This window comes from Melozone crissalis, unplaced genomic scaffold, assembly GCF_028551555.1.
Source record: "Melozone crissalis strain CALT ecotype California unplaced genomic scaffold, PUWL_Pcris_2 ptg000027l_1, whole genome shotgun sequence".
In the NCBI taxonomy this organism is placed as follows: Eukaryota; Metazoa; Chordata; class Aves; order Passeriformes; family Passerellidae; genus Melozone; species Melozone crissalis.
The window spans coordinates 73732180-73758794 of NW_026535805.1; the positions used below are offsets into that span (position 1 = coordinate 73732180).

The following is a 26615-nucleotide window of genomic DNA, read 5'->3' on the forward strand; positions in this document are numbered from 1 at the left end:
AACAGAGCTTATGGTTATAAATTACTTGAGTAACTGCAAAAGAGAAAAAAAAAAAAAGGTGTGCTCAGCTTACATGATTAATATTTTAGGCTTTGTCTGAGGACACATATTTCTAAAATATTGCCAGGGGAAAATCTCATCATATTTATAAATCGTCTACTCAGTGACTTATGTTGCCAGCCAATATTTAATGAAGTCTAATTTTATTTTCCAGACTTGAGATAATAATAAAGAGTAAATGCAATTCCTTTTCTCATTAAACTATACCAGGAATCAGTAAATGAAAAATAGTAACTTTTTGGAAAGCTGACAATTTCCACTGGTTTTCTGAGGCATCAAGTAGGACTCTACGTGTCATGTATTTTTATTAAAATGGTAACTTAATTTTTTTTTTTCTTTGAAGATACTTATAAATGCCTTTGAGAAGTAATTTTTAACTAGGTTGGTCGTGCTTTTAGAGCTATTTAACAGTGGTGGACTTCACAGAGGGAAGTGACTGTCCATAACTGACCATGTGCTTTCACATGCTACTGCATTGCAGAGTGGTTGGATGTCTAAGCTTCCCTTGTGCTGAATTTAGTAGTGGCAGTTACAGCTCAGAGCTCCAAAACACTTCTTTCAAATTGCCTCATCGACTTTATGTGCAGTGGCAATCAAAAAAACATTGCATGTTGTTGGGAAGAATATTGAGAACAAGACAGAAGTAGTTGTTTGGCTGCTGTGTAAAAGGCTGGTGCAGCCTCAGATTGATTATGGCATCAATTCTTGTCTTCACAGCTCAAGAGAGATATAGAGAAGTTGGGAAAGACACTGGGGAGAGATGTCATGCTATATTACAGCAAGAGCAATAATGACTGTGACTGTTCAATGCAGAGACAGAAAGCAAAGGAGAGGATTGATTGAATTCTACAAAATCATGAAAGGCAACAAAGTTGTTGTTAACCAACCCCCACAGTATGAGAATGAGGAGGCACAGAAAATTCTTTGCTGCAAAGGAGAAAACTTCTAGAACATATTGGCACCAGGGGCTGGGGACTTGGACACTATCTGTAGGTTGAAGGATACATTATTCATATTGATGATAAACACATCCATAAGTGAACACTGAAGGAATTGGGTAGGGATGTCCCCACAGGGGAAGTACCTGGAAACAACCACACTACGGAGCTCTTCCTTATTAGTACCTTATTTTACTGATGTTAGAGTCAAAATACTGGGCTGGGTGCAGCACTGATGTTAGATGCACTTGCTCTGTAGGAAATTTACCTTCCTTTCTCTGTAATTTTTTCACAGCAGAAATGGTGAGAAACCTATAATAGACAATTTTGAATAAGTGAGGCTCACACCCTGTGAACACTTAGGATTATTCATAACTTCGTAGCTTTGGGTAAGGCTTTGTAACATCAAAGGCCCTTTTACTAATACTAGGAGTCAATTTTCCTATAATTACATGGGGTTTATGTTTGACATATGACCTACTTGTCCACAACAATTTAGTTCACAATATAAATTTGTTTGTGAAGTAATTGGAAATGAAACCCACAATTTGGACTAATTATTTTTCTTCCTTAAAAACATAAGGAAACAAACAAACAACAACAGAACCCCACACCACCACACTCAGAACAGCATGTAGACAGTACAGTCCCATGTTAGAATACTTCAGTAAATTCATGCTTTGTAAAAAACAACAAAATAACTCAGTTGAAACTGTCTATTGCCTGTTGTATTTTTTCCTCACAAAATCTAGTCCTACTCCGTTTTCTTCTTTGGGACTCTCCTACTTGGTTTTGACAACTCCAAGGACTGAGGATTATTTCACTATAAGCCTGTATTTGATCATACATTGCTATAAAAGTGCAAATTTGCCTATTTGTTTGAAGCTTTGCAGATCATGTTTTCAAATAACTCTCTGCAACCACAGAGGGTCTTGTGACTTCTTAAAAAGTAAACACTTCTAACATTGCAGAAAAACTCCTTTTTTCTGAGTGAAAGTTTCTTTCCTTGGTGTCCTTGAACACTGAGCATCTACCTCTTAGGTACAGTGAGGGTGGCATCCTGGATGAAGTGTGCAGTGGTGACAGTGTTCATAGGGTAAGGGAAAGTCACACAGGCATGTCAGGGTGCACTTATAGTCTCTTGATAAAAGATCTCATGAGAGGCAGTAGAAAACCTCACTCTTGAGCAGCAGCTGCCTGAGTTTGCTACGAGTTCAATGTGACAGCATTCAAGAGCTGGTGCACATGGATCAGGAGGAATTCAGAAAGACTTGTAAAGCTGCAAGAAAGGGTGGAAAGGGTTTTTTTTCACCAGGCAGGGGGTGAGTAGTGGTGCCACAGGACACAGTCCCTAGTACTGGGGAGCCTGCCAGCAGTCTCAGCAGAGGCCTCTGCACAAACTGAACTTTGTGGTCGTGATGGGGTGACCCCAGCCAGCTGCCAGCTCAGGGGTAGAACCAGAAGAGCAGAAGCATGAAAAGCTGTGGGTTAAGACAATGATGTTTTAGAGGATGAGGGAAAGAGGAACAAAAAATCCCCCCAAACATATAGACAATCACTCACCACCTCCGACAACAAAACTGCTGATGTTCGGTCAGTATCTGAGCAATGGTCACTTTGGAAAGACTATGCCCTGAGTTTTTATGGGCATAGTCTTTAGTTTTTATACATCACTATGCCACGAGTGATGTTATGTGCCATGGAACATCACTTTGGTCGATTCAAGTCAGCTGTTCAACCTCTTCCCCTGCCCCAGGCTCTTCCCCACCTCCAGCCTATTTGCTGGGTGGTGTGGAGTGAGACCCTGAGGAGGCCTTAACAGTGTGCAAACACCATTCAGCAGCAGCTAAAACAGTTTACGATCAACCCTGTTTGGCTAGGAACCCGGAGCACACACCCCCAGGCACAGCCCACAGCTCCTGTGGAGAGGTCTCCGCTAGAACAGACCCAGGCTCCTCCCGGCCGTGGTGTGGCACGAAAGGAGGAGGTGACAGCCAGGTGTTGACACAGAAGAGATTGGGCATAAGTAAACCCCGTGAGACCGGCCGGTTGTGCAGACCAGGACCTTGGGGCTCGGGACCCGGAGGGACTCGTCCCTGGGCCTCTAGGCCTGACTGTACGGCCAGCAGCGGCCAAGCCGGGGGCGGAGCAGACCCCGGGACACCCTCCCGCCATTGCCACCGTCGGGACCGAGCTGCTGGATCCTGCGCTTGGATCGCAGTGCTGCGGGCTTGGGGAGGAGTGACCTGGGAGCTGTTCGGCGGAGAAGGATTGGGGGGGATGGCTGACAGCCGTAGAAGCGAGCTGTGCCCTGTGGCAAAGAGTGCCAGTGGCACCTTGGCCCGTATCAGGAACAGTGTGGCCAGCATGACCAGGGCAGTGGTGCTCCCTCTGTGCTTTGCAATGGTGAGGCCGCACCTCCAGTGCTGTGATCAGTTTCTGGGCCCCTCAGTTTAAAAAGAATATTGGTGTGCTGGAGCGTGTCCAGAGAAGGGAAACAGGGCTCCAGAAAACTTGTCTTAGCCTCAGCCTCAGGAACGGCTGAGGAGCTGGGGCTGTTTAGTCTCGAGGAGGGTCGGGGGGACCTCACTGCTCTCTACAGCTGCCTGAAAGGAGGTTTTGGGGATCGGTCTCTGCTGCCTTGCCTACTGTGACAGGACTAGCGGGAATGCCCCTAAAGTGATACAGGAGACGTTCAGATAAGACATTAGAAAAATCTCTTCCACCGCTAGGGCGGTCAAGGGCTGGAATGGATTTGCCAGGGCGGTGGTGGAGTCGCCAACCCTGGAAGTGTTCAGAAGGCGCCCGAATGCAGCGCTGGGTGATGTGGTTTAGAGGGGCTCGGCGATCCCACGCAGGCGGCGTTGTGACGGGCGGGCAGCGGTTGCGCGCCTGCGCCGGCGGGAGAGCGGCCGCTTCCTGCGCGGGCCGGCATGGCGGCAGCGTTCCTCATGGAGATCAGGCGGGCGACGCAGAGCGCGCTGCTGGTTGTCCGGTAGTGCGGGGCGCTGCCGCCCGCCGCCGTTCGGGCCGTGCGGGGCAGCCGGGGGGTGCGGCGGGTCTGGCTTTCATCGTCCTTAGCCTTCAGCGCGGGGACCGGCTTGCCTGCGGGCACCTCCCCCTGCTTGTTCGGCTCGGCACTACTGTGCAAATAAATTTTTCCTGAGAACGGTGCATTGTTTCTCGGCTGCTCCTCGTTCACCGCGTGGATCTCGGGGCGCGACTGGGGCTGCGGGGGAGCTGCGGGCCGGCCTGTGTAAAGCAGCAGCGCACCCCGACAGCTCCTTCCCGAAGCATACCCGTTGCTTTTCCTCCGCAGCGCGGCGGCGGAGCTCCCCAGCGCGCCCGTGGATGTGTCGGTGTGCGCGGATTCCCTGGAAGTGAGGAGCGGCGGGAGCTGCGATGCGGCGGCGCTGCCGGCAGGGGTCAGCGTGGCGCCGTCTTCGTGCCGCGGGCTCCGGCGCCTGCGCGGGGACGGGCTGCACCTGCGCGTGCGCCTGCGCCGCCCGCCCCCCGCCGCCGGTGAGGGCGGGCAGGGGCAGGGCAGGCGTTGCGAAACGGGGGGAGGGCGACCTGGAACATGGGAGGTTTAACTGAGAGCGGCTGGGAAGCGTGGATTCTGTAGGGCAAACGCCTTCTGGAATTGTCAGCTTTAGAAATTGAAAGTGCAGAAATGACGTAATGAAAGGGAACCGCGGTGTGTTTGGGATCTGCTCACAGTTCTCCCCTCCTGTGCTTCCCCATAGTACTTCGAAGTGATTTTCTTTCTCTCCTATTCCGCATTTGGTAGCTGAAAATCGTAGAATCATAAAATGCTAAGGGGTTGGAACGGTATTTAAAAATCATCTAGTCGTAAGTCCCCGCTGCCATTGGCAGGGATACATCCCACTAGACCAGGTTGCTCAAGGACTTCCCGAAGCAGGCTTTGAACACTGCCAGGGTTGGGGCATCCTCAGCCTCCCTGGGCAGCATGTGCCAGTGTCTCACCACTCTCACTGTAAAGAATTTCTTCCTAATATCTTACCTAAATTCTCTTTCTTTAAATTTGTACCCATTCCTCCCCATCCTATCAGTGATGGAGTAATCTGATTCATCCAGGCAACCACTATGCTTGTCCATCCTTAACCACTTAATCATAAAGGGTTTGTGTTGGGACTCATTATTCTCACAGCTGGGGTTTCAGAGGTTAATGTCACAGGTAACATCTGCAAAGATACCTTTACTTCCACGATGCTAATTCAGGTCTAGGATGTGTTTGCAATAAATAGAAGGCATGGTAGTACAGCTGTTGCTTTCTTTCATCCTGGCATCCAAGCTCAATATGTTTAGATTCATTTCATATGATGTGATCATATCAGAAAGATATATTAAATAACACAAAATTGCCATTCTGAGCTTTTAAAGTAGAAAAGGATGATAAAATACGTAATATACAGTAATGCAGCACCAGAAACACATTGGAATACTCTGTGGGTATGCTGAGATGGCATCTGTACATTTATCTGTAATGCCTGTGCTTTGACAACTCAGTTATACTAAAATCACTTAATGTGTCCTATTAACACATGTTAATGTGTTAATGTTTCAAAAGACCAACGATGCACTTTTAAAAATCAACCTTGGAAAGTCATGCTAGTGAAAAATAAATATGAGAATGAGGTTGTAATCAACATGTATATTGGATAGTCTTAGTTACCCTTTGATGTTTTATATTATTATACAAAATAGTTGAAATTCTGGAACATTTTAAAGTACTTTTCTCTTTGGTTGTATCCTAAATTTCAAATACTGAATGTCAGTGCTGAGAGTAAAGTTTGATTCATAATTTTGAGAAAGTGGCTGATGCAAAGCATATTCATACCTAGAGTTAGGCTTAAAGTTTTACTTTTCTTCCACTTAATGTTGCCAGATAATTTAGGGACACTTTTATAACTTCTTGTTTTTACTTAGGAAAAGTTGTTTGAGCTGCCTTTTGTGAGACTCTTTTTACTTTCCTGGCCTGCAGAGGCCGTTGCTCACTATCTTTTCCTGGAGTGGCTCCACAGTGGTTGGTTTCTTACCTGCCTGAAAATGTAAAACTAGTGTCTGACCCTGCTCCCCATCCTGACTATTTGTGTAACATATCAGTGTGTCCCCTCATATTGCAGATACACTGATTGTCAGAAATATCATTACAAAAGAGTGGCATTGAATTTTGATTTTCATAATCTTTTTTATAATTGTAATTTTTATAATTATATCAATATATCAGTTTCCCTTCTAAAAAGGATTTGCACCTTGAAAATAATTATTCACATATACAGTTCCTACTTGGTAATATGGGGCATGAGGTAGAGATGACAAGTTTTTCCTAAATCTAAATACTTGCTTTTAAAAAAATTAAGGTTGTGTTTAAAATGTCAGCCTTTTTCTTTGTCTGTTAAATTTATCCTTCTTGTTTTGAGGTATTTGGCAAGATTGTTTTGTACAAGTGACTGAAAATTTTACATTATTTTGAAGATTAATATATTTCCTTCCATCTATAGATGTGGTTTTTACTTTGAGGGAAAGCCTGAAACCCAACAAGAATTACATCTTTTACTGTCAGTCCTGTGGTGACATCGTAGTGAGCGACCGGTGAGTACTGCGGTGTCTTGTATTTATAGCAATAAATGCCATTGTGATTGGTATTCATGTTATTTTGTGTACTTTGAGACAGCTAAAAGGTATTTATTTTGAAACTGGTAGACAAGAACACATTTGAAGCACTGCAGATGACAAAAAGCAAAATTACCTGAAGCAGTTTTTAGCTGTTTATTCATTTGCTCCTTGATTTCTTTCTTTCTCTGTATTTCAGGTATCCTTTTCAGTTCTTTTCAGTCTCTTATACATTTCCTTCAGTCATCATGCTGTAATTATAAAGTGGCTGCTCAGAATGGGGATATTGACCACAGCTTCCTATTATCTTTTAAGCAAAGCCTGCCTCCGCATAGTTCAGAGATGCTAAATTTGGGAAACAGGAGCTGTGTCTTAGCTCTGTGACTCGTCCTTATCTCTGTTCCTTAAAAAGTCTGCAGAGTGAATGAGAATTTTAATAAAAAGGTGCTGCATTGTCTAGCTCTTCTGATGAACAATTTTGATGGCTTCAGCTGAATATGTAAGAATTGTTAGAGGTGTACTTACAGCCTTTTATGATCTGTGTAGCTCCTAATACTCAAAACAGTAATACAAATATATCCCATTTTCTAAATTTCTGTTACTTTTTTGTCATAGGTATGGGTTTATGGCTAACTGAATGATGATTTCTTAACTTTCTCTTTTGAAATGTCTCATCAGAAAGTCTAGTAATAACTCTTATTTTGATACATTTGTAAAGTAGTGAAACTTCTAATTTGTATTCAGTAACATTTGCTTTCAAAACATGTTGCCCGTTTATATTTGCATCTCTGAGTGGGAATTTTCCTGAATTTCAGCACATCAAATTCATATCCATGTAGTTTAAATCTTTTGGTTCTGCGTCCTGTAATGTGACACAAGCAGAATTTTTGAGAAAGGAAAAAGAATGCATGTTCATGCCTTTTTACTTGGCATTTCTCCTTGGAGGAAGCCTCTGAATCCCTGGAACGTTGCTACTAAAAAACCTAAGACACGAGTAGAAAAGTGGAGCTGCCAGTGTATCCAACAGATTCTGTTCCAGCATTTCCAAAAGGAAGAGAGCAGCATAGTCAGAACTTCTATCTGCAGAATTCATGTGCTCCTCTCTCCAGGAAGAATTAAATGTGACAGTGACCGCAAAGGTGGAAGGATTGAAGGGAAATTGCAGAACTGTGTGAAAGAGAGCATATTAAAGTCTGGATTACTAGGCAGGGGTCTGTAATAAGAAACACCTGACATCTAGAAAATCATACCTTTAAGAAGAAATTTAAATAAATGGGGTAGTGTAGATAAGGCTGTGGAGAAGACATAAGATTGTTCCAATATCTAGGAAGTTGCTGCAAAGAGGGTGGCAGTAATCTTCAGTTGAAGCACGAGGAATCTAGGTTAAAATGAAAGGAAAAAAACAAACCAACAAACCACCACAAACCTATTCTAAAGCTTATTTTTTTGCTGTTAGAGACTGCATAGGAAGTCTTCCTTTTAAAGGTTAAATTAAGAAATGTACTGGGAATGGGTTAAATGTAAGTAATCCTTTCTTGGTGCACAAAAATTTACTCTGTGTATTTTCTGAAATCCTCTGCCTCAGTCTGTTTCCTTCCATAAATCTGATAGCTCTTCAGAGGGTTATGCTCTTTCATTCTGTTCCATTGCCTCACATTGCACACATTAGAGAAAATTATTAGATTTTTTTTCTTCCATCAAGCAAGAGCTGCAAAGAATTAGGGATACTTTCTTTTTTCTTTCTCTCCTTCCAGCTGGGCTATGTGTACCTCATATATAAAATAAGTCTTTAAGACTTTATTTCTGTCATGAAAAAATTCTTAAAGGCTTGTGGTGTGTGGATGCCAGGTGCTCACCAAAGCTGCTCTATCCCTCCCCTCATCAGCTGGACAAGAGAGACTGAATGTAACAAATAATAATTGGTACTGCACAAATATTCCATGGAAGAACTCATGGCAGGGGGAATCTAATTTCACTTTTCCTACATAAATAGTGTTAAGCCTGACAGTTAACTGACAAGTTGGGCTGTCCCAAGATTTTTTAATAGGTAAATAATGAAAACTGCAGTTAAAGAAATGCAGTTGTTTTTCTTTTTCTATGATAAAACTGAACAGTTATTATATGTTTAAAAGTCTAAAGTCCATTTTACTTCTAGTTTTCAGTATTTTCAGTAGACAGAATGGTATTACTGGGTATTAGTTAATAATGACATTTGGGTTTACTTTTCTTCATCCAGTCTTACAGGGGTCTCTATGGTCAAATACTTACCTTAGACTGGAAGATCATCTAAGAGTTATATCCTTATGGCAGGGCTCTTATAGACTGGTTCTCAACTTCAAACTTTTTAAAAATAAGTTAATTACCTACTTTTCTGGTTGGAATCTGGGAATTGTCTACAGCAGAAGATTCAGCCTGGCTAGATTAGACACTTTCAGGAGAAAGCTACTCCTAAAGGTACCAATCTAAGAATTGTTTGTTACTCTCTGACTGTCAATGCAGGCTAGGTGGCTATTTTCAAGTACAAACTCAGCTGTTATTAGGAGCAAGTTTGGAGAGATAAGTCACCCTGTTTTCTAGGATTTATCATGTTGGTTAGTAGCCTCAAGTTGGTTTTGTTTGTTTGTTTTTTTTAGGAAGGGTCTGTTTTTGTGAGTTTTATATTTTTCCAGTTCTGGTAACCTAGGATATAGCTTCCCACCCATGAGTGGCAAAAGCCTAAAATACTGTGGAAATGGTTTATTTTCTGTGTAGCTCAGAGTTAGGAGGAGTTTGTTTAGGAAATTCCTACTGGTTGGAAAAACTGCTTTTTTTGGAAAAGAAGTGAAAATCTTTATGCTGTAGACTGTGAGAGTAAAGAAACATTGATTTAATGAAAGAGGAGAGCATGAGTCTGCAGCTTAAGATAATGTCTTTTTTTTTCCCCTGTAAGAACATCACTGAGCTTTTTGTTACTTTTGTATAAAAAGCAATACAAAGACTTTTTTTTGCAGTGTGAGTCCAGGCACCGAAACTAATTGTAAAGGCTGATGAAGAAGCAATTAGACCAACATCAGAACTAAACTTTCACTTTGGCAGGACTGAGTAGTCTCTCAAACAATATGTAAGACCACAGAAAATGAAGACCAACATGGGCAGTGCTGAGAGGTGATCTTACTTAGTTTTGGTGAAGCTGCATCAGAGGATCAGTTATTCCAACTTTCATCTGCAGGTGGAGCAAGCAGAGTTTAAAATGTACTGTGTGTCTAGATAAAAAGGATTTTTTTTAATAAAACATTTTTCTTTCACCCACGGAACAATTTAAAAGGGCCAAGAAGCTACAGTGGGAAGAAATGACATCTTCAGAAAATGTTAGTCTAGGAACTGCAGGAGAGGGAGGATGTCTAATCGTTGGCTTAGCAGCTGTGTTTTTATTTGCAAAGTAGCACCATGAGCAAAGTTGTATGTGCAAGTTTTAAGTAAGGAGTAGAATCAAGAACCTCTGGTGAAGATTTTGGGCGACAGCTTAAGAAATAGGGTAACCATTCTAGGAAACTAGGCAGAGAGCAGAAAAGGCAAATCCAATGCAACTGATAATGAAAACAGAGTATTTCCAGAGACAGTACCCTTAGTCCTCACAGCTACCCAGGAGAAAGGGATTTTCCTTTTTTGTATATGACTTGTGAAAGTCAGATCTGAGTGTCTGAATCTAAATTCAGATTGAATTATCCTTTGCTTATTTTTTTGTTTGTTTGGGGTTTTTTATTGAAGATTCGCTGTGGTATTTTTTTCAGGTTTTAGCTTTTTCAAGCTTTTGTCTGGTATATGAAACAACATGCTGAATCTTGCTGTGGCATGAGTCTTTTTCTATTGGTTTTATAGAAAAATTTGATGCAAGGGAACTGTACAAGAAGTAATAATAAATGTAGTTGCAAATGCTCATTGTCATATTTTTCATGACTGGGTAGAACTGTTTTATTTTTGCCATGTGATTCATTTCAAGAGAGGACTGTGTCAAATTCTGCCTTTAAATTATTGAAGATTCACCCTTGGGAAATGCTTCATCACAGATTTGGCAGGAAAATCAGCCTTTGCTTTCTCAGAATTCACCCAAAGAAAGTGCCTTTGGCTGGAAGGAGAGTCAAGCACTTCCTTTTGAGAAAATGCCATACTTCCCCCACTGTTTGTAGAAAGCCTAAACTCTCTTTAAGTGTCTTAGAAGTGAATTATAACTTAACTGAAATATTTGTCTTTTCTTCCCTCTAAGGAAATTTCTCAGAGTTCTTCCTCTACCGAGTGAAAACTGGAGTGATTTAGTTGAAGAGTGGTGTTGTCACCCTGACCCCTTTGCCAGAAGAACTTTGCACCCTCAGCATGGTGACTGTTTTGTTGGAGACACTTTTCTTCTGTTGAATTCAAGAAATGAACCACATGTGCCTGAATCTCCCGTGTGCTGCTCAGAGGCTGCACACCATGTTTCACAGAGTGACTCCAACTTGGTAAAGTATTTTCTTCAAATAGTTCTTAGGTGAAGTTATTTGGACTTTTTCATTGTAAAGTACTTTTTAAAACTAGTTTATTTAATTTGTATGTATTACAGAACTGTTCTGAAGGTCATAGGGAGTTCTTGACATTCAACTCTACAGAAGCCAGAAAATGTTCCAGGCTGTGTTTTACATTTTCTAAAGCTCACACCACAGTCTTGATACTGACCTCAGTATGCAAGTAGAACTTAGTACTAGAAACAGAAGCTACTTAATTATGTACTTCTAAACCCAAATATTTTCCCCCAAAATTATCATCAGAATTCAGTAAATTAATAACTGTGATGGGTTAGGTGTTTGTTAAAGGGTAGTGGAGCAAAGAATGAGGTGGAAATTGAATTGGAATTGTTTTGTTTTTTTTTCTTACACTGTGAGTTGAGGCATAATCCTGACCATGATTAAAGAGAAGTGGTATTTTTTTTCTCTCTTTTTTTTTTTAGTTTTAGAAAGAGTTGGAAATATCAGAATGTGTGCTTTGCATTTAGATGTGGCTGACTTAGGTTCTTAAAGGATAGTAAGGAAATTGAGTTTGTTTGCTCTGTCTAGTGAAAGGAACCTGCCATCCAATATTATAACTCTTCATGTTGATGTTTCTGAGGTGTTCCAGGGTAAGACAGATTCATCAACCAAGTCTGTAGGAAGAAGGCTGTCATTTGGCTTAGAAGCATCAAAATTTGGTGTTGCTCATCACCATTTGTTGGTGTTTATGTTTCAGTGGTGGGATAAAACCCATGAAGAAAGACAGTTCAGTGCTTTACTTTTGGACATCTAACACCTGTATGAAAGTTCAAGCAATGATCTTTTTTCTTCTGCCAGAAGAATGTCCAGAAACTCAGGTTCACCAAAACCTACATTTCCATAAAGCCTTTTCTGTTAATCTACTGCTTTTCTGCATTTGTCCTGACAAAGGTTGGGCCTACACATGCTGTATTTTCTCACAATTCGAAGTATTAAACTATCTACATTGCTGCCTTGGCAATTTGTGTCTGTAAAAATTGATGGCTTATTCTGTAGAGATTTCCAGCATGAAACATTTAATCTCTTAAGAACCAGACTCCCTGATTTCTACCTCCTGCTTATAGTGATATGTATTATCCCCAGAAAGAGTCACCAGGATTCTTGCAGTTCAGTGGCTGCTGTTGGGGTGCTCCAAGTGACCCCTCTGCGTGGGGAGCAGTTCTGTCCTGTGGTCCTATCTGCAAGGCTTGCAGCTTGCTCCCTTTGGTTTCTTGTTCCATTGTACTTTGAAAAACAGAATATGCAGAGAGGAAAATAAGGACTGATATGCTGGAAAAGTATCAGCATGGCAGACACAGATTCATTTGGCTCAACTCTGTGACAATGGAGTTATTTCTTCTAAGCTTCCTTAAGAAGGAGGTGGAGTAGATGATACCAAATTTCCAAGAGGACAATGCTTTCTGCTAGTGGTTGCCAAAATGAATTCTCACATTTCAGTAGTCTTAAAAGAGATCTTAGAACACCAGGAATAAATATGGGAAGAGGCAGTGCTCATGGAGTTCATATTGCACACTTCTTGATCAAAGAGAATGTTTGTGAGTAAAGGATTGATTTGGAAGCAGAAGCGTAATAAAAGGATGTGGAACAAAGATTTTATTGAGATGTTAGTTGAACCAGGATAACAGCAGAACTTTTGAGTGAGGGAGGAGGCTGTTTTATGTCAGGGGCATACAGTAGCAGTTTAGTGTGATGAATTTTCATGTTTGCTTCCTTATACTTGCATCGAAGTTGAGAATTTGTTCCTTGTTTGTATCCAATCCCTTTTTCTACATCTTTCATGCTTGCAATGAATTCTCATTTCTGTGTTTGCTTATTTCCAGCATCACTCAGTTGCCAAGCAAATGAGCACAACTGTTAGATCCAGCAGAAGCTAGACTAATAAGGAAAAAACCCTCATACTGAAGCAGAAAATTCTTCCATAATATGAGTAATAGAAAGTTACAGGCAAGACAGATTGCTATTGGCATAAATGTTCTCATTTTAGAGAATATTGTTGCAGTCTGCCCCAGTATGAAAGTTCCTTTTTAATTGCATTGCAGTTCTTTGGAAAGTGTTTGCCTATGACCAAAATAGTAGCAGGAATGTACCAGAGATGCTTAAACAATCTTTTCCAGACTCCAGTGGGACCAAGACAACATCCATCCATTGCAGACATATTTTTCACATCTATTAGTCTTCCAGTGTAACATAGTTCTTAAATGTCACATGGTTTTGCAGCATCTTAATAGTATCTCTTGGGGAAAATATCTTTCCTGACACCATATCAGGGATCCTTAGGAATAGGAACAGAAACTATTAGGCATTTGATCCACCTGCATCTGCAGATTGCCAGCAGCTGCAAGTTGTCAAACAGATAAATTGTTTTAATTAGTTGAGCTAAAAGTATCCCTTTTTCCATTGAAGCATGATACAAGGAATTAGTGATGTTTTTAGGCACAGTTCTCAGTCAGCACCTGTAACTACAGTCAGAAAAAAAAATACTCAAGTTGTAGCTTTCAAGGAAGTAGTGTGTATTCTGTACTTGTACTGTGCAGTATTTGTACCAGTCTGAAACACTGGCTTACACAAAACCTTGTCTGTTTGTCCTTGCTTTTCACACTGAGCAAATAATTTCCCTATGTTTGAGAGGACTAGCAAGGTAGGAATTGGGAAAGGGAATAACTGCATATATATGAGTCAGATTCTTTTCCTGATCTCCATAACAAGGAGACTGCACTTCCAACATAGTCAGCTCTCAGGCTGTTAGTTTGATTCTCTGTTTTTGACCATCATTAAGGTTGTATATATGTGTACTGCTTTCAGATCAGAGCTCTAGTTGCTACACCCAGGTTAACAAGCCCACTCAGAACCAGTTCTGAAGTTTAGTAAGTAAGATTTGTGTAAATAAAGTTTGGATTAAAGTAAGAATTGTGCTTGCTTGTTTGATGTATTGAATTTAAATATTAACACTGTAATTAGTAGGAGTCTAATAGGGTAGATTTCATCTAGATGTGAGATCTTTTTCACAGGGCAGTAAAAGATGCATAAAGCTAAAGCAAATATTCAGTGATATTCTGGAGAGTGTAGAGACTCCTTGAACTAGATATTTTTATCCATATTTTTTGTTTTTAATAGACCCTTGATGACATTGCTTCCTCTGAATTTATGAAGACCTTTTGAACTTGTTTATACTTTTAATATGAAAAATGCTTTCCTATAGTGAGTACTAAACTGTATTATGCATCGTGTGACAAATGCCTTCCTGTTTTTTTGATACAAACAGGGTTGGAATTTCATAGCATGAGCTGTGAGGGCATATGTTTCATTTTTTTTCTGTTCAGCTTTTCCTAAACATTTTTGATTTTAGGTATCTCAATGACACCCCTCAGTTTTCTGTCTTCCATATGTTCTCCTGCTACATGTATTTTCATGTTACATATGGAAACTGTTTTGCACTTCTGACAGTTATTCTTTGTCAATACCTTTTCTGTATTAGTTTGAATAGAGGGAGAAGGGTTGTTCAAGAGCAGAATCCACTGCACCTTTCTGGCATATGCTGTGTTGTGTATTTCTGCTGTTTCCTAGTAACTCAAAATAATCTGCAGACATTTTCTGCTCTCTGCTGAACATTGAACTGGTATTCAACTCCTATGAAACTGTCCACAGTGAACTGTTACTAGAACTTGTTACTGAGTAATGGTAGTCACATTGCAGCATACTATTTTATATATATATTAGGGAGCACTTAATTTCTGGTGCATTATTTTGCCCTTAGCACAATCAAATTTAGCTTATCATTTCATCATCCAGTCACTCAATACTACAAGATTCTCCTGTTAGCCATTACAGATTGTGCTGTGTGGATATATTGCTAGATTTTAAAATTAGTATGAAACATGCAAGCAAGTCCAAGTGTAAAAAGCTGAAGTAGTTAAGGCAAATATGTGTGCATGTAAACATAAAGAGGACAGAAACAAGTAAAAAGTTTCCTGTTTCCTTACAGTCTGCTCTGTAAATTATGCTAAGCTGCGCATTCCGTTTTCAGAATATCTGAGTGACATTTAAATGATTTTTTTTTTTTTTTTGTCCTACAGAAGTCAAAAGAAAATACCAGAGTAATTTGTAAGCGCTGCAAGACAATGCTGGGAGAAACAGTTTCATCAGGTATGAGATGTCCAAACAGAACTAGACTTGACTGCATCAACCATTGAACACTGGAGGTTAGAAGCACTGAAGGAAAATAGTTTGTCAGTAAGGTGCAGTGTTAATTCCTGTGTGTTTGTCTCGTTCCCTTCTGGAACAGATGAAGTTGTTGCTTCCAGTGTTAGACCTTGAAAATTACTTTCAGCAGGAATTTTGGTTATCCTTGTTTCTGTGGCATATTTGGCTAATTCCAAATCTTTGGAAGGCTCAATGCATGATTCCAGTTTACTAGGAATCCCAGTAAAAGTGGAGATTTGAGAAATTATGGGTTGCTTGTTTTCCTGTCAGTTCTACAGAATGAGTGAAAGGTAAATTCTGAACTTGACCAACACAACTAGAAGCTGAAGATTGCTAACAGTCAGCCTGGTTTTGTGGGGAGGAAGCCTATTCAAAGAAACAGGTTATGCCTCATCCTCATCTGATGATGAGCTGATGGGATTATTGGTTTAAAAGCTGTAATTATATTGGATCAACAGGGTTTACCTGAAGTGGTGTAAAGAAGAGGGTCTGGCTGTTTTTAAAATTCAGCTATTCTTGGCAGAGAAGCAATGATAAGACTGTTATTAGCAGGATTCATTCTTTCATCCTCCCTCTCTTCCACTGCATCAGTCAGTGTGAGCCTGCCTCAGTTCAGAGATCTGGTGAATATAAAAACGTCTTAGAAAATGCAAAGCCTGTTTAAGAAATGCCATAAGGTGAGACAGGACAGAAGATCTTCTGTGTCTTCTGTTACAGAATGTTCTGATTGTCCTGTACAGGGATCTGAACAATACAAGCTTTAATAAAACCAAATTTAAGGTACAACGTTTGAAAGCCCTCAAAGCAAGATGTGACTTTGGGAAAGGAGTGCTGGGAAAAGAGCATGAATAACAAGGTCATGAGTAATAGATCAGTGGGAGTGGGGAAAGGCAAACACTATCAATGTGCAGGGATTTGGTATGCACTCTGCACATGGCTGAAGTTAGGATTTCCATTGTTTTGGCCATGTTTCTTCAGTAGTGCAGGAGATTTTGGTAGAGTTCAGAGCACAAAAGAGATGGATAATGTAAGTCTAGGCAGAACCATCTCTGTGAAAGGAGACTGGAGAGCAAACTTAGACTGGCATGCTTTGGTGCTTCCTCATGAGCAGGTACCAGTGTTTTGAAGATAAAGCAGGATTAGAGTTCTGTAGCTGCGGGGACCTGGTTCAGCTTTGAGATTCCCCCATGGGCTGTTCCTTCCCCCAACTCTCCACATTTACTTGTATGATTTTTTCTTGGGAAATCAGCTTCTATCCCTCTGCAAGCAAACATCTGAATTCCCAATCCCCTTGTAGCAGTAGCACCAATTCCTTACTCAGGGTAATGGCTGAGAAACTAGAGAGACAGAACTGTCTTTTCTTCCTGTCTCCAAGAACTCACACAGCATGGAGCAGACTTAATTAAATTTAGAGGTAAAATATAACTTCCTAACACTGAAGATAATTTAGAAAGTGTAGTATTTACCTGGAGAAGGGGTTACCAAGCCTTTGGAGCGTTTAAAACAGATTAAAGTGTCCTTCTGAAATATTTGCTTTCATCAAGTTTTAATGATATGTGTGGACAGAGATCAGATAAAACCCTTCCATCCTTAAAACTGGTGGACCAAATTAATCTTCCAGTTGTTCACATCTTGAGACTTAGTAGAATGAATTTATGACTCTCAACCTATTTTGCTGGCCCTCTAGTTAGGCTGTATTTGCAGCACAGGCCCAGATCTTCGATATGATCATCTTTGACCTGCCTTCATTGATGGGGAATAAAATATGTCCTCAAACACTTCCATTTAGTGTGAAAAGCTGTCTTAGTGGAGCTTTTGGTGAACAGTTACATTGAAATTCAGAATGTATGCGGTGTTAACATTGAGTGAGTTTGATTTTCAGAAAGAAGTTCCATTCTGCTCTTTGAGCAAAGAAGGAAATTATTCCCCTGTGTGAGCTGTTATTAAAACTGTCTCTAGTGATTCACTGCAGCATTACTAAGCAGCAGAGGGTACTAAAATACTTATGTAAGCTATGCTGATCTCAGTGCTTTAGGAAAGTTCTTTCAATTCATCTTTTGGGTTTGGCTTGAGCTCTTGCTTGCTTGGTTTCAAGATGATTGTTCCCAGCATTAAACAAAGATCAATATGAATGAGAAATTTCTGATCTTGTAATTAGGTTGGAGCAGTTTTCTTCAGGCAATGTAGGGTTTTTTGTTATGGTCGCTTCTACTCCTACAAACCCAAGCAAAATATAATTGTCTGCTGCATCTCTTAATTGACTACTAAACAAATACTTGATTAGTGTAGTGATATGGTGACTTACAGTCTAATCTTACTAAGTTGGTTATTCTGTTATAGTTGAAAAATACTTTTTTCATTTTAGGTACCATTAAATATTATGTCACTGAGGTGGTTATTCAATCAGCTGAGGGAGGTTTCAGTCCAACACCAAGGTAACAAAATAATCACATAATTTGCTCAAGTATACGTTTTAGAAAGGATTCCAGAAATGCTCTGATGTTGTCGTTTCTTGAATAATTGCATATAATAACAGAGTGCAATTTTATATAATCATCACAGAATTAAGCATTGTAAAGGCAAAGTAGCCTGAATTCACTCATGTGCAGTTTTGTTTGCTCATCTTTGAGTGTGATGCAGGAGATTGTGTGTAATTTGTTACAGTGTCTCACTATTGAGGTGATAAGCCAAAATAAAATACTTTTTTATTTTGAACTCTTTAAGTTTGCACAATGTCTGGTGACTTATTATGGAAACAGAAGTCTATTTAATGTAAAGGTAAATTAAGTAAAGTTTGAAATGTTGAATTTGAAGTAAGACTTTTGAATTTTCAAGTAACTCAGTTTGAATTTAAGACTAAGATGAAACAGAACTTGATCTAGCTACCTGGTATCATGTACAATGGTTTAATCACAGTTCTTTCTTTTTGGGAATTGTATTTGAAACGTATGCATAATTCTGAATTTTGTGTTCATATGTGTAAAATATAATGGGGAAAATCTTCTATTCAACCTTTGACAGTTGGTGTCAGCCAAAATAAAGGGTGTAAAGCAATTTAGAATCTTGATCTATTAAAAAAAATTCCTGTTGTAGGAAATAAAAAGTTCTCTGGTTTTGAGTGAGAGGAAGATACTTTCAGTAAAATGTGATTGTAGGATGTAGTGGAATTTAAGTATGAGTTACTCATTTACCTGGAGTGCATAGGTATGAATGACTGTGGTTGCTATGAAAGCATATAATAATGGGGTTAATTCTTAAACAGGTCTCAGTTTGTACAGAGCATTGTTGCTCAGTGTCTTTTGGAATTATCCTCTGCAAAAAGCACATTTAGATTCACCATAAAAGGAGATAATGGAAAAACCTATATTCTGGTAAGTTTTTAAATCTTCATCTTGGTGAAGAAGATTAACCCATGTATCCCAGTTCCTAAATTGTATTATTTATGGTGTTCATTATTGTATGTTTGAAAAAATTACCAAATTCCAGTTCTTGAAGTAGTTCTGAGGTACATCTCTTCAAGTAAGAATATCCACAAGTTTTTTCTCTAATTAGATATGCACATATAAATTTTATTGATACAGTAATGAAAGTACTACAGATGCACCATAAGTAACACAGAAATAACACTATTTTGTATCCAGAAAATATGGAAAGCTTAAGTTTTAATTTTTTAATCTATATTTCACCTTCATGCTCCAGCACTTCTTCTCTTTAATCACCAGAAGAGAGTCAAATTGTATAGCATCTTTCACAAGCATTGTCTCAAGTCAGCAGGGACCATTATTGTAGTCAGTACATTGCATTGCAAAGTGAAGTGAAAACAAAAATAAAATTGCCTATTATGCTTAATGTTCTAATGCTGTTAAACTCGGTTAAGCTTGATATTTAGATAGTGACAGCTAGATTCCTCAAACTTTTAAGATGGATAAGAGTTAACTTAATACTGTGTACTTGTTATAACCAGAGATGTTTCCTTTTATGTCCAAACTAAATATGGGTATAGAATTTGTATTTTTGCAGTTTGTAGGAATAATTCATAGACACAAAGAAATACATGATTAGAGATTCCTGCCCTGGATAAACTTATAAATGCACTTTCTTGAGGCAATGTAATTATATAAACTGTTGTACATATGCATTGTCCAAGTTCTGTGATCTTGGATCATCCAGATGCTGAGGCGAGTGTATATCTGTTGCCTTTAAATAAATTTTAATGCCAAGACAACATTTGTACAACCACTGAGAAATATCTGTTCTGTGATGATAAAATGAAGGTTTCATAAGCATACCTATAATTATATATATTCTAATTGAAGAGTCATCAAAAATCATTGTGATTTTTCCCTTGTAGCTTATCTATTCCCAAGTTACTTAAAATACTAGTGCTTAAGTCTAGTAGTTTATATACAGCAGACTGATTATTTTTTAACAGAAAAATCACTTTATTTAGTAGATTGCCATTACTTTTAGCTCTGAGCTGCATTTTTGCCAATGTGTTGATTAGAGGAGTAGGCTGAATTAGATAGGGGCTGGCTTCTGATTGGCATATTTTCCTTTATATTGGTGAATTGTTAGTTTTTTGCAGGTGTTTTTAGTATTTAACATCAGAAAGTCCTTACTGCTGTCCAGGGTGAGGTTCTCACCACTGTATACACACCAACAGCTGTTCTGGAGTCATGGGTTAAGTCTTAGGACTCAGAGGCCTTGTGGACACAAGTATAATGTAAGCTCTGTTTATATTAATGATTGTCAATAGCTCAACAGTGAAACCTGGGTGCTTGAGGCTGTGAGCACACAGCCAAGTTACACAAGTAGTCTCATCACTGATGCATCATGAACCAGCTGTCCCACTTGTTTGTTTTGATAATGAGCCAAAGATTCTAGTTCACAGTGTTTGTGCTTACCTACATGAATACACACAGCTGAAATTGTGTATGTAATAATTAAGGTTAAGGTTTCTCACAAGTATTTTTAAATTTTTTAAACCACAAATGGTATGTATACTTATTTTCCTAATTTCCTCTGGATGTATCACTTAACACTACCAATTATGTTATTCACACATACCATAATATGGGTTTCCATTTTTTAAGTTATACATATTCTGTTGTTTAAGGTATACACTACTTAGGATGTTGGGTTTTCTTTTTTTCATTTTTAAAGGATGTCAATTAAAGTTTCTTTGTTTCAGGGAAAAAAAGTGGTATCCTTATTTGTCCTGTATCTCTGCCCTCTTCACATTTGTGAATCACTTGCCTCCTCTCTTTGCTCCACTGTTAAAGGGTTCCCTGCCTTGTAGTTGCATGATTTAGAAGCTGAGAATAAGAGGAAGACAGCAAACAGATAGTGAGATAAGAGGACACAAGAAAAATGGGACATTATTGGTCAGCATAGCAACATCTCAATAGATACCTATTTTTTCTCTACTGCAAAAAGTGTAGCTTTGAAAGCAGTAAATAAGTAGTTTTATGGATAGATACAGGGAATTAATCTCATGGATGGGATCAACCTCATAAGACCCAAAAAGATTAAATCTGTGAAAATCAAAAAGTGTGCAGTGGTTTGGACTCTTTGAACACTATCTCTAGTCTTTCAGGTTTGAAGGAAAAGTGTTTTTTGGAGTGGGATTAGGCTATAAAGTCTTTTGAAAATAAGGCGGCTTGTATTTCAGGAGTGAGCTGAGAGGAGTAGGAAGAAATCCCAAGAAAATTAGTATGTAACAAAATGGGAGAGACCTGTCAGTCTGATTATTGTCCCTGTCTTGAGGGGCATGAGCAGAACCAATTTGCATTTGTTAAGATTGGAGGTGGGGTGAACATTGCAGTGGTCAAGGAGTGAGGTAATGAGAACCTTGCTGAGACTGGGCTGCCCAGCTCTCTCAGGGAGCTTTTTTTTGTGAAATACGAGGAAATGACATCTTTACCTGAACACTCTGAGTGTGAGAATGAAATAGCTGTAATGAAAGATGTTTGCATTAGTGACCTGTGTGATGATGAAAGTCATGGTAATGTCTGCAATAACTAGGAAAGAACTAGCAAGGAAAAATAAAAGATTTAGTCGTTTTTTTACCCATGTTAAATTCAAATTGATGCCTAATTGTTCACAATTTGATGCTGGAAACTCAGAATGAGATATAGGGAAAGTGATCACAGAATCTAAATCAAGGTATTTCAGCTGTTTGGTTCAAGTCCCATGAAGTATAACTGGGGTAGCTTTGTTGCCACTTGTCCCCAAAGAACATCTTTTTAAGTCTCTTGACAAAGTGATTTGAAACGAAAAGAAAACAATGAGAGGAAGATCAACAACAACCCCCCTCCCCCTACTTTTTTCTGATTCTGTCATTTCAGAAAAGGTACTCAATGGCATTGTGAATGAATTCTACACTTTATGTATATATATTTTCTGCAAAGTTTCTTTTCTTACTGGAGTTAATATGGAAGGAATTTGCTTGTGCCAGCTCTGCTGTACAAAGAAGTAGAAAGAAAGGAGAGATTGCACATTGTGAATAACATAGTTGAAAGTACAGCTGAAAATATGAAACTATTAGCCAGAAATACATGTATAAAATTCTTAGAGTCAACACACTGAGTCTGGGTGAGCAATTGTTCACTCAGATCGAAAGCAAGATAAAAAAATAATTTATACATAAGGAAAAGAATGAAAATGCTGCCTAAAGAAGTAAGTGTAGTTCAGAAGTTGATTTTGCTCATGGCTGGGAATCCTTCCACCCCCAGAGATTCATTTACTTTCTCTATATTGTGTGCTAAGTTATTAATGCAGATCTGTTGTGTTGCTGGTGAGACAAAGATATTCATACAAGTTCTAGAACATGATTGTGAGATGTGATACTTGTGTGGAAAGAGGTGCATTTCCAATGGACTATGTTGCAAATTAAATGCTTTGGTTGCTTTCTCTGCAGCAGATTGCAGAAGGATTCTGAAAGAGCAGACAACTATTGCCACATTGTTCCCTTGTCTAGTTTGAGGGATATTCCCCTGCTGAAAAGCATCCCAGGAAGCTCCTTCCACACAGATTTGTTAGAAATTTCAAAAGGAAGAAACTCTGTTCAGTTTGTGTTGGCAGTGGCCTGTGTTTCTGTGTTTCATTTTCTTCCAACACCTCTCCAGCACTTGGCTTTAAGCACCTTGTGTAATGGTCCTAGCTAATGAGGTATATTTTGCAGTTTAGGCTGTAAATGTGTACAGTGAGCTACTAGAGCAAAACTGATGAACAACCTCTTGCAAAGCCAAATGTGCTTGCTTGTCATCATTCATGTGCATATGCTGAAGTGATTCTCCTCCTCCTCCTATTCCCTCCCAAGATATCTTTATCAATATATCTCCTTCCTTCTTTATGAAGCTTCCACTGTAATGTCCTGAGCCCCGGGCTCTGATAAATTGTGACTGTCACATTCAATTACAACATATACTATGTGTCCTGTTAATGACTGCTTTCTCCCTCCACAGGGGATATCATGTGTCTGCTACATAACATCATGTAACTTGTTTTACTTGAAGCTGATTAGATCATGAGAAGCAGAAGATTGCTCTCTAGTGAGCAACACTGTATAAATCCCATTTTCTATGATAAATATTTCATATATAAACATTTCATACAGGTGCCACATTTGTAAAAATTGATTTCCATTGTTAACTTGGATCACTTCACTACTGCAGGCTGTGAATTAAGGAAAAGCCTGACTTATTTGTATGGTGTTTAGCAGGAAAGCCCTGGATCCAAGTCAGAACACTGATACCAAATCAAACAAAGATTAAATAAGATCCAGAATGGGATGCAAAAAGTTCAGATTTCTCAAAACTCTCCCCAGTAAATATTTTTTGAATTGCTGTGAGCAAATAGGGCTGAAGAATGCTAGTCCCATTGTGTAACTTGATGTTTATTTTCCAAGTGAAGGTCTGCTCCAGCTGTTTGTAAATTCCAACATGCCTTTTAGACCATATTCATTGTTGTCTTTTTTTCTTTCATGTATTAGGTCCATAGAGTCATAACCATCATGCATCTTCTAAAAATCCTCAGTTTTTGGCACTTCAGTGAGCAGTCTTTCAGTTTCCTGTCTTTAGCCCTCAGTTGCTCAACACCATATGCTTGACTAATGCCTAAAAATTATGAAATTGGAGAAATAATACATCTGGTACTAAAAGAGATGACTTGGGACTATTGCTTTTGTTCCTACCAAAGGGAATGTGCTACAGCCACAAAAAGAGGCAGCTTCAATACTGATAAATCAGTATTGTATTACCCTTTTTTCTCCACTAGAAGCTGTGCAGACTCTCTAAATAATAAAATATCAATTTATGTCTGTTAATACTTTGTTGGAAACTTTGTAAAAATGTGGCTTTAGGGTCACAGTAAAGTAACAAATTGAAGTGTATCTAATGTACAGTAAACAAAATTATTTTTCATTTATAGATCTGGCTTTTAAATTCTGACACATTGCTGGTAGAGTCTTTAGGAAGTTCCTCCTCCCACAGTGATTTTACACTGTTTGGAGATATCCTTACACCTAGCTCTGGACCAGTGGGATCCTGGAATGCTCTCAAAGTCCTTTACCAGCCATGCATTCAATGCAGAAATAAGGAGTAAGTACAACCTTTTTTAAACTCAGATTCTGGTATTCATTTGCTTTGGGTTAATATATCTTTCATGTTCTTTGGACAGTCTGTTAATCTCAGATATAAACCTCTTTGAATTTGCATATTTCTTAAAATGTTTTTTTAAGCAAAATGCCAGGGGAGTAGTATTTGGTTTCTATTACAGAGAACAACCAGATTGTTGTTAGATTTTTGCATTTTAATATTAAAATATAAACCAAAGAGTTTTGTTGTTTCTTAGGGCACATGTTGATATTTTTGCTTATGCTGTGTTTACATTCCTGTTCGATATAGAAAGATTTCAGTCTGATTGCACAGATTCAGGTGGTACTTGAGGCCAGCTGATACATGAGTTAGTGGAAACAGGTTGAAGTGCATTGGTTGACTTACTTAATGTGATGCATTTGCATTTAAAATCAAGTGTCATGTTGTCATATATACATGATTTCTTGATTAGTGCAAGTTCCAAAATTTTCAGATGCCCACATTCTGATAAAAATTATAGCACTTAACCTTGCTGTCTTCTGCACATACACCTGCCTTTGGAGTAAAGCAGAGGTTTCAGAGCCCAGGACCTGCTTCCCATGAGAGAGAAATAAGCAAGAACACCTCCAGAACAGAAAGGGATGAACAGGAGGTCTGCATGTGACCTAGACCCCAGCAGACCCCAGTAGCTGCAAGGGATAAGTGTGCACTCTGGCATCCTGTTTTAAGTCAGAGGGCCTCTTCAGTTGCTCTGAGTCCCTGGGTACACTTGGGGGGTGTACAATTGGGTCTGTCCAATTCTGACAGGGCCAGAATCTGAGCTGTGTGATGGGAGGGAAAGCTCCTTTCTTACTTGTGGACACTGCAGAGTCTGTGCTGGTTTGCTGTACCATAGGTTAAAACAGATTAAGGTTAACTAGAAGTATTGTTTTTAATATCTAAATATAGTAGCACAATCACATATTTGTAAAACATGGCTAAAGAAACAAAACAAAATCTGTACTTAGTTTATGTACACAAGCATAAATCTACTTATTGTGAGATAAATACACGGTTCCATTGTAGCAATTGACATCTTGGGCTTAATGAAATTCTTTCTTGGCTAATGCTGCTGCTAAAGAGAGTCTGACTGATATTGCCTAATAATTCACATTCAGGCACCCTTTCCTGGGGATGCACTTGAATATTTTTCTTGAGGGGAATGTTGAGGCTTTTGAATGTGATCTTTGTTTCAAGACTTCCAGGGTGTCAGAAGAAATGTATTGTCTCACTCGAAAACTCATTTTATCCCTCCTTTATTCAGAGCTCAGTTTTGCAATTCTTTGTAATTAACTTAATGCTTAATGCTCTTCCTTGGATACAGAAGTGTTTTTCCCCTTAAACTAGGAATTATGTCCTGTGAACAACACTGCTTCAGTGAGCAACAGAACTCTCTTTCCTCCAGTAAATCACTGGCATATCTATCACTGTACCTTACATTCACTATTGCTCTAAATGTTAACAATGCAAAGGAAACAAACATTCAAGTAGGATAAATGTCCGTGGTTCATTATTGGCTGCTGACTGGTAATTACCCATTTGGAGTTGTTGCTGTTTAGGGTGGCTGATCCTGAAGCCTTTTCTAACAAAGCTGTGGTCTGAGTTAGGCTGAGCGTTGCTGTGAAGTTAATTACCTGTTGTGTGGCATCAACAATACTCTGATTTCATGTCAAATTTGTTGATCTATGTTGACCATCAGCTCATTTCCAGGTGGATTGCAGTCTAATAAGCAGCCTTCCTCTTTTTTTTTGTGCAGGTTTGTGCCTTATCAAATGACATCCTAATTTTGTTCAGAATTTTTTTCCTTCTTGGTCATGGCCATTTTTGTTCCCATCATGTGTCCTGCTGGTGGCTCTTCCCAGCTCCATGTTGTCTGTGGAAGGAAGAAGCATCTGTCTTCTTCCAGTCTCAGGAAGAGCAACTGACATGGGATAGGAACAAACTATGAGCATGTCACGTGGAGCCTCTCTCCATATACCTTTATTTTGGCAAGGAATCTTGACAGCTGTGCTCTGGGTATTCTCTGTATATTAGACTGCTTTGCTTGAGGACATTCAGTAACTTTTAAGGCTTTGTGAAGTTAAAATAGGGTTAAGTGTATCTACACATGCTACTTATAGTAGTTCTTGTCATTTCTCCTTAGAGCTGTATTCCTCTATCTTCCTGAGGGTAGCCTTTAAGTGTTGTAGTGAGTTGTATCTTACTCCTTCAGCAGTGAAGCAGGGCTAGAAACACTTAGGTGTGTGTTATGTGTGATAACACAAGTTCTGGCTAAGTCTGTCTGCAGTTATGCTTTTAGCCCCTGGGGGAGCTTTATGAAAATTCTTCTACAGCAAATTAATTGAAACTGCATGAAAAAAGTATCTTATAAATGTGTTTGAGTTCCATTAGAGAAGGACGCCTCATGTATTTTCTGCTCTGTCCTTTATGGATCATGTGCATGTGATTATGTTGGTTCCCTCTGCTTTTCTCTCAACAAGGCTACTTCTTTCCACCTACAAATCTGCTGTGCAGACAGAAGAGGTCTTCCTTTCAAGTAGCAGGTTCTTGGCAAATAACACCTTATGTAAACAGCCTTAGCTGCTGGGAGTGATAATAGTAAATAC

The 26615-nt window shown here is 39.2% G+C and overlaps 1 protein-coding gene across 2 annotated transcripts in view; it reads left to right on the top strand.

Moving 5' to 3' along the window:
• Positions 1 to 3931: 3931 nt before the first annotated feature.
• The window catches only part of UBE3D (ubiquitin protein ligase E3D), a 98499-nt gene continuing 75815 nt past the window's right edge, over positions 3932 to 26615 (top strand). For both annotated transcript variants that reach the window (XM_054280388.1, XM_054280389.1), the window contains exons 1-8: positions 3932 to 3993; positions 4318 to 4520; positions 6524 to 6614; positions 10879 to 11110; positions 15247 to 15316; positions 17739 to 17808; positions 18636 to 18744; positions 23804 to 23973. In XM_054280388.1, coding sequence (XP_054136363.1) covers positions 3932 to 3993; positions 4318 to 4520; positions 6524 to 6614; positions 10879 to 11110; positions 15247 to 15316; positions 17739 to 17808; positions 18636 to 18744; positions 23804 to 23973 — 1007 coding nt within the window. The remainder of the gene's footprint in view (positions 3994 to 4317; positions 4521 to 6523; positions 6615 to 10878; positions 11111 to 15246; positions 15317 to 17738; positions 17809 to 18635; positions 18745 to 23803; positions 23974 to 26615) is intronic.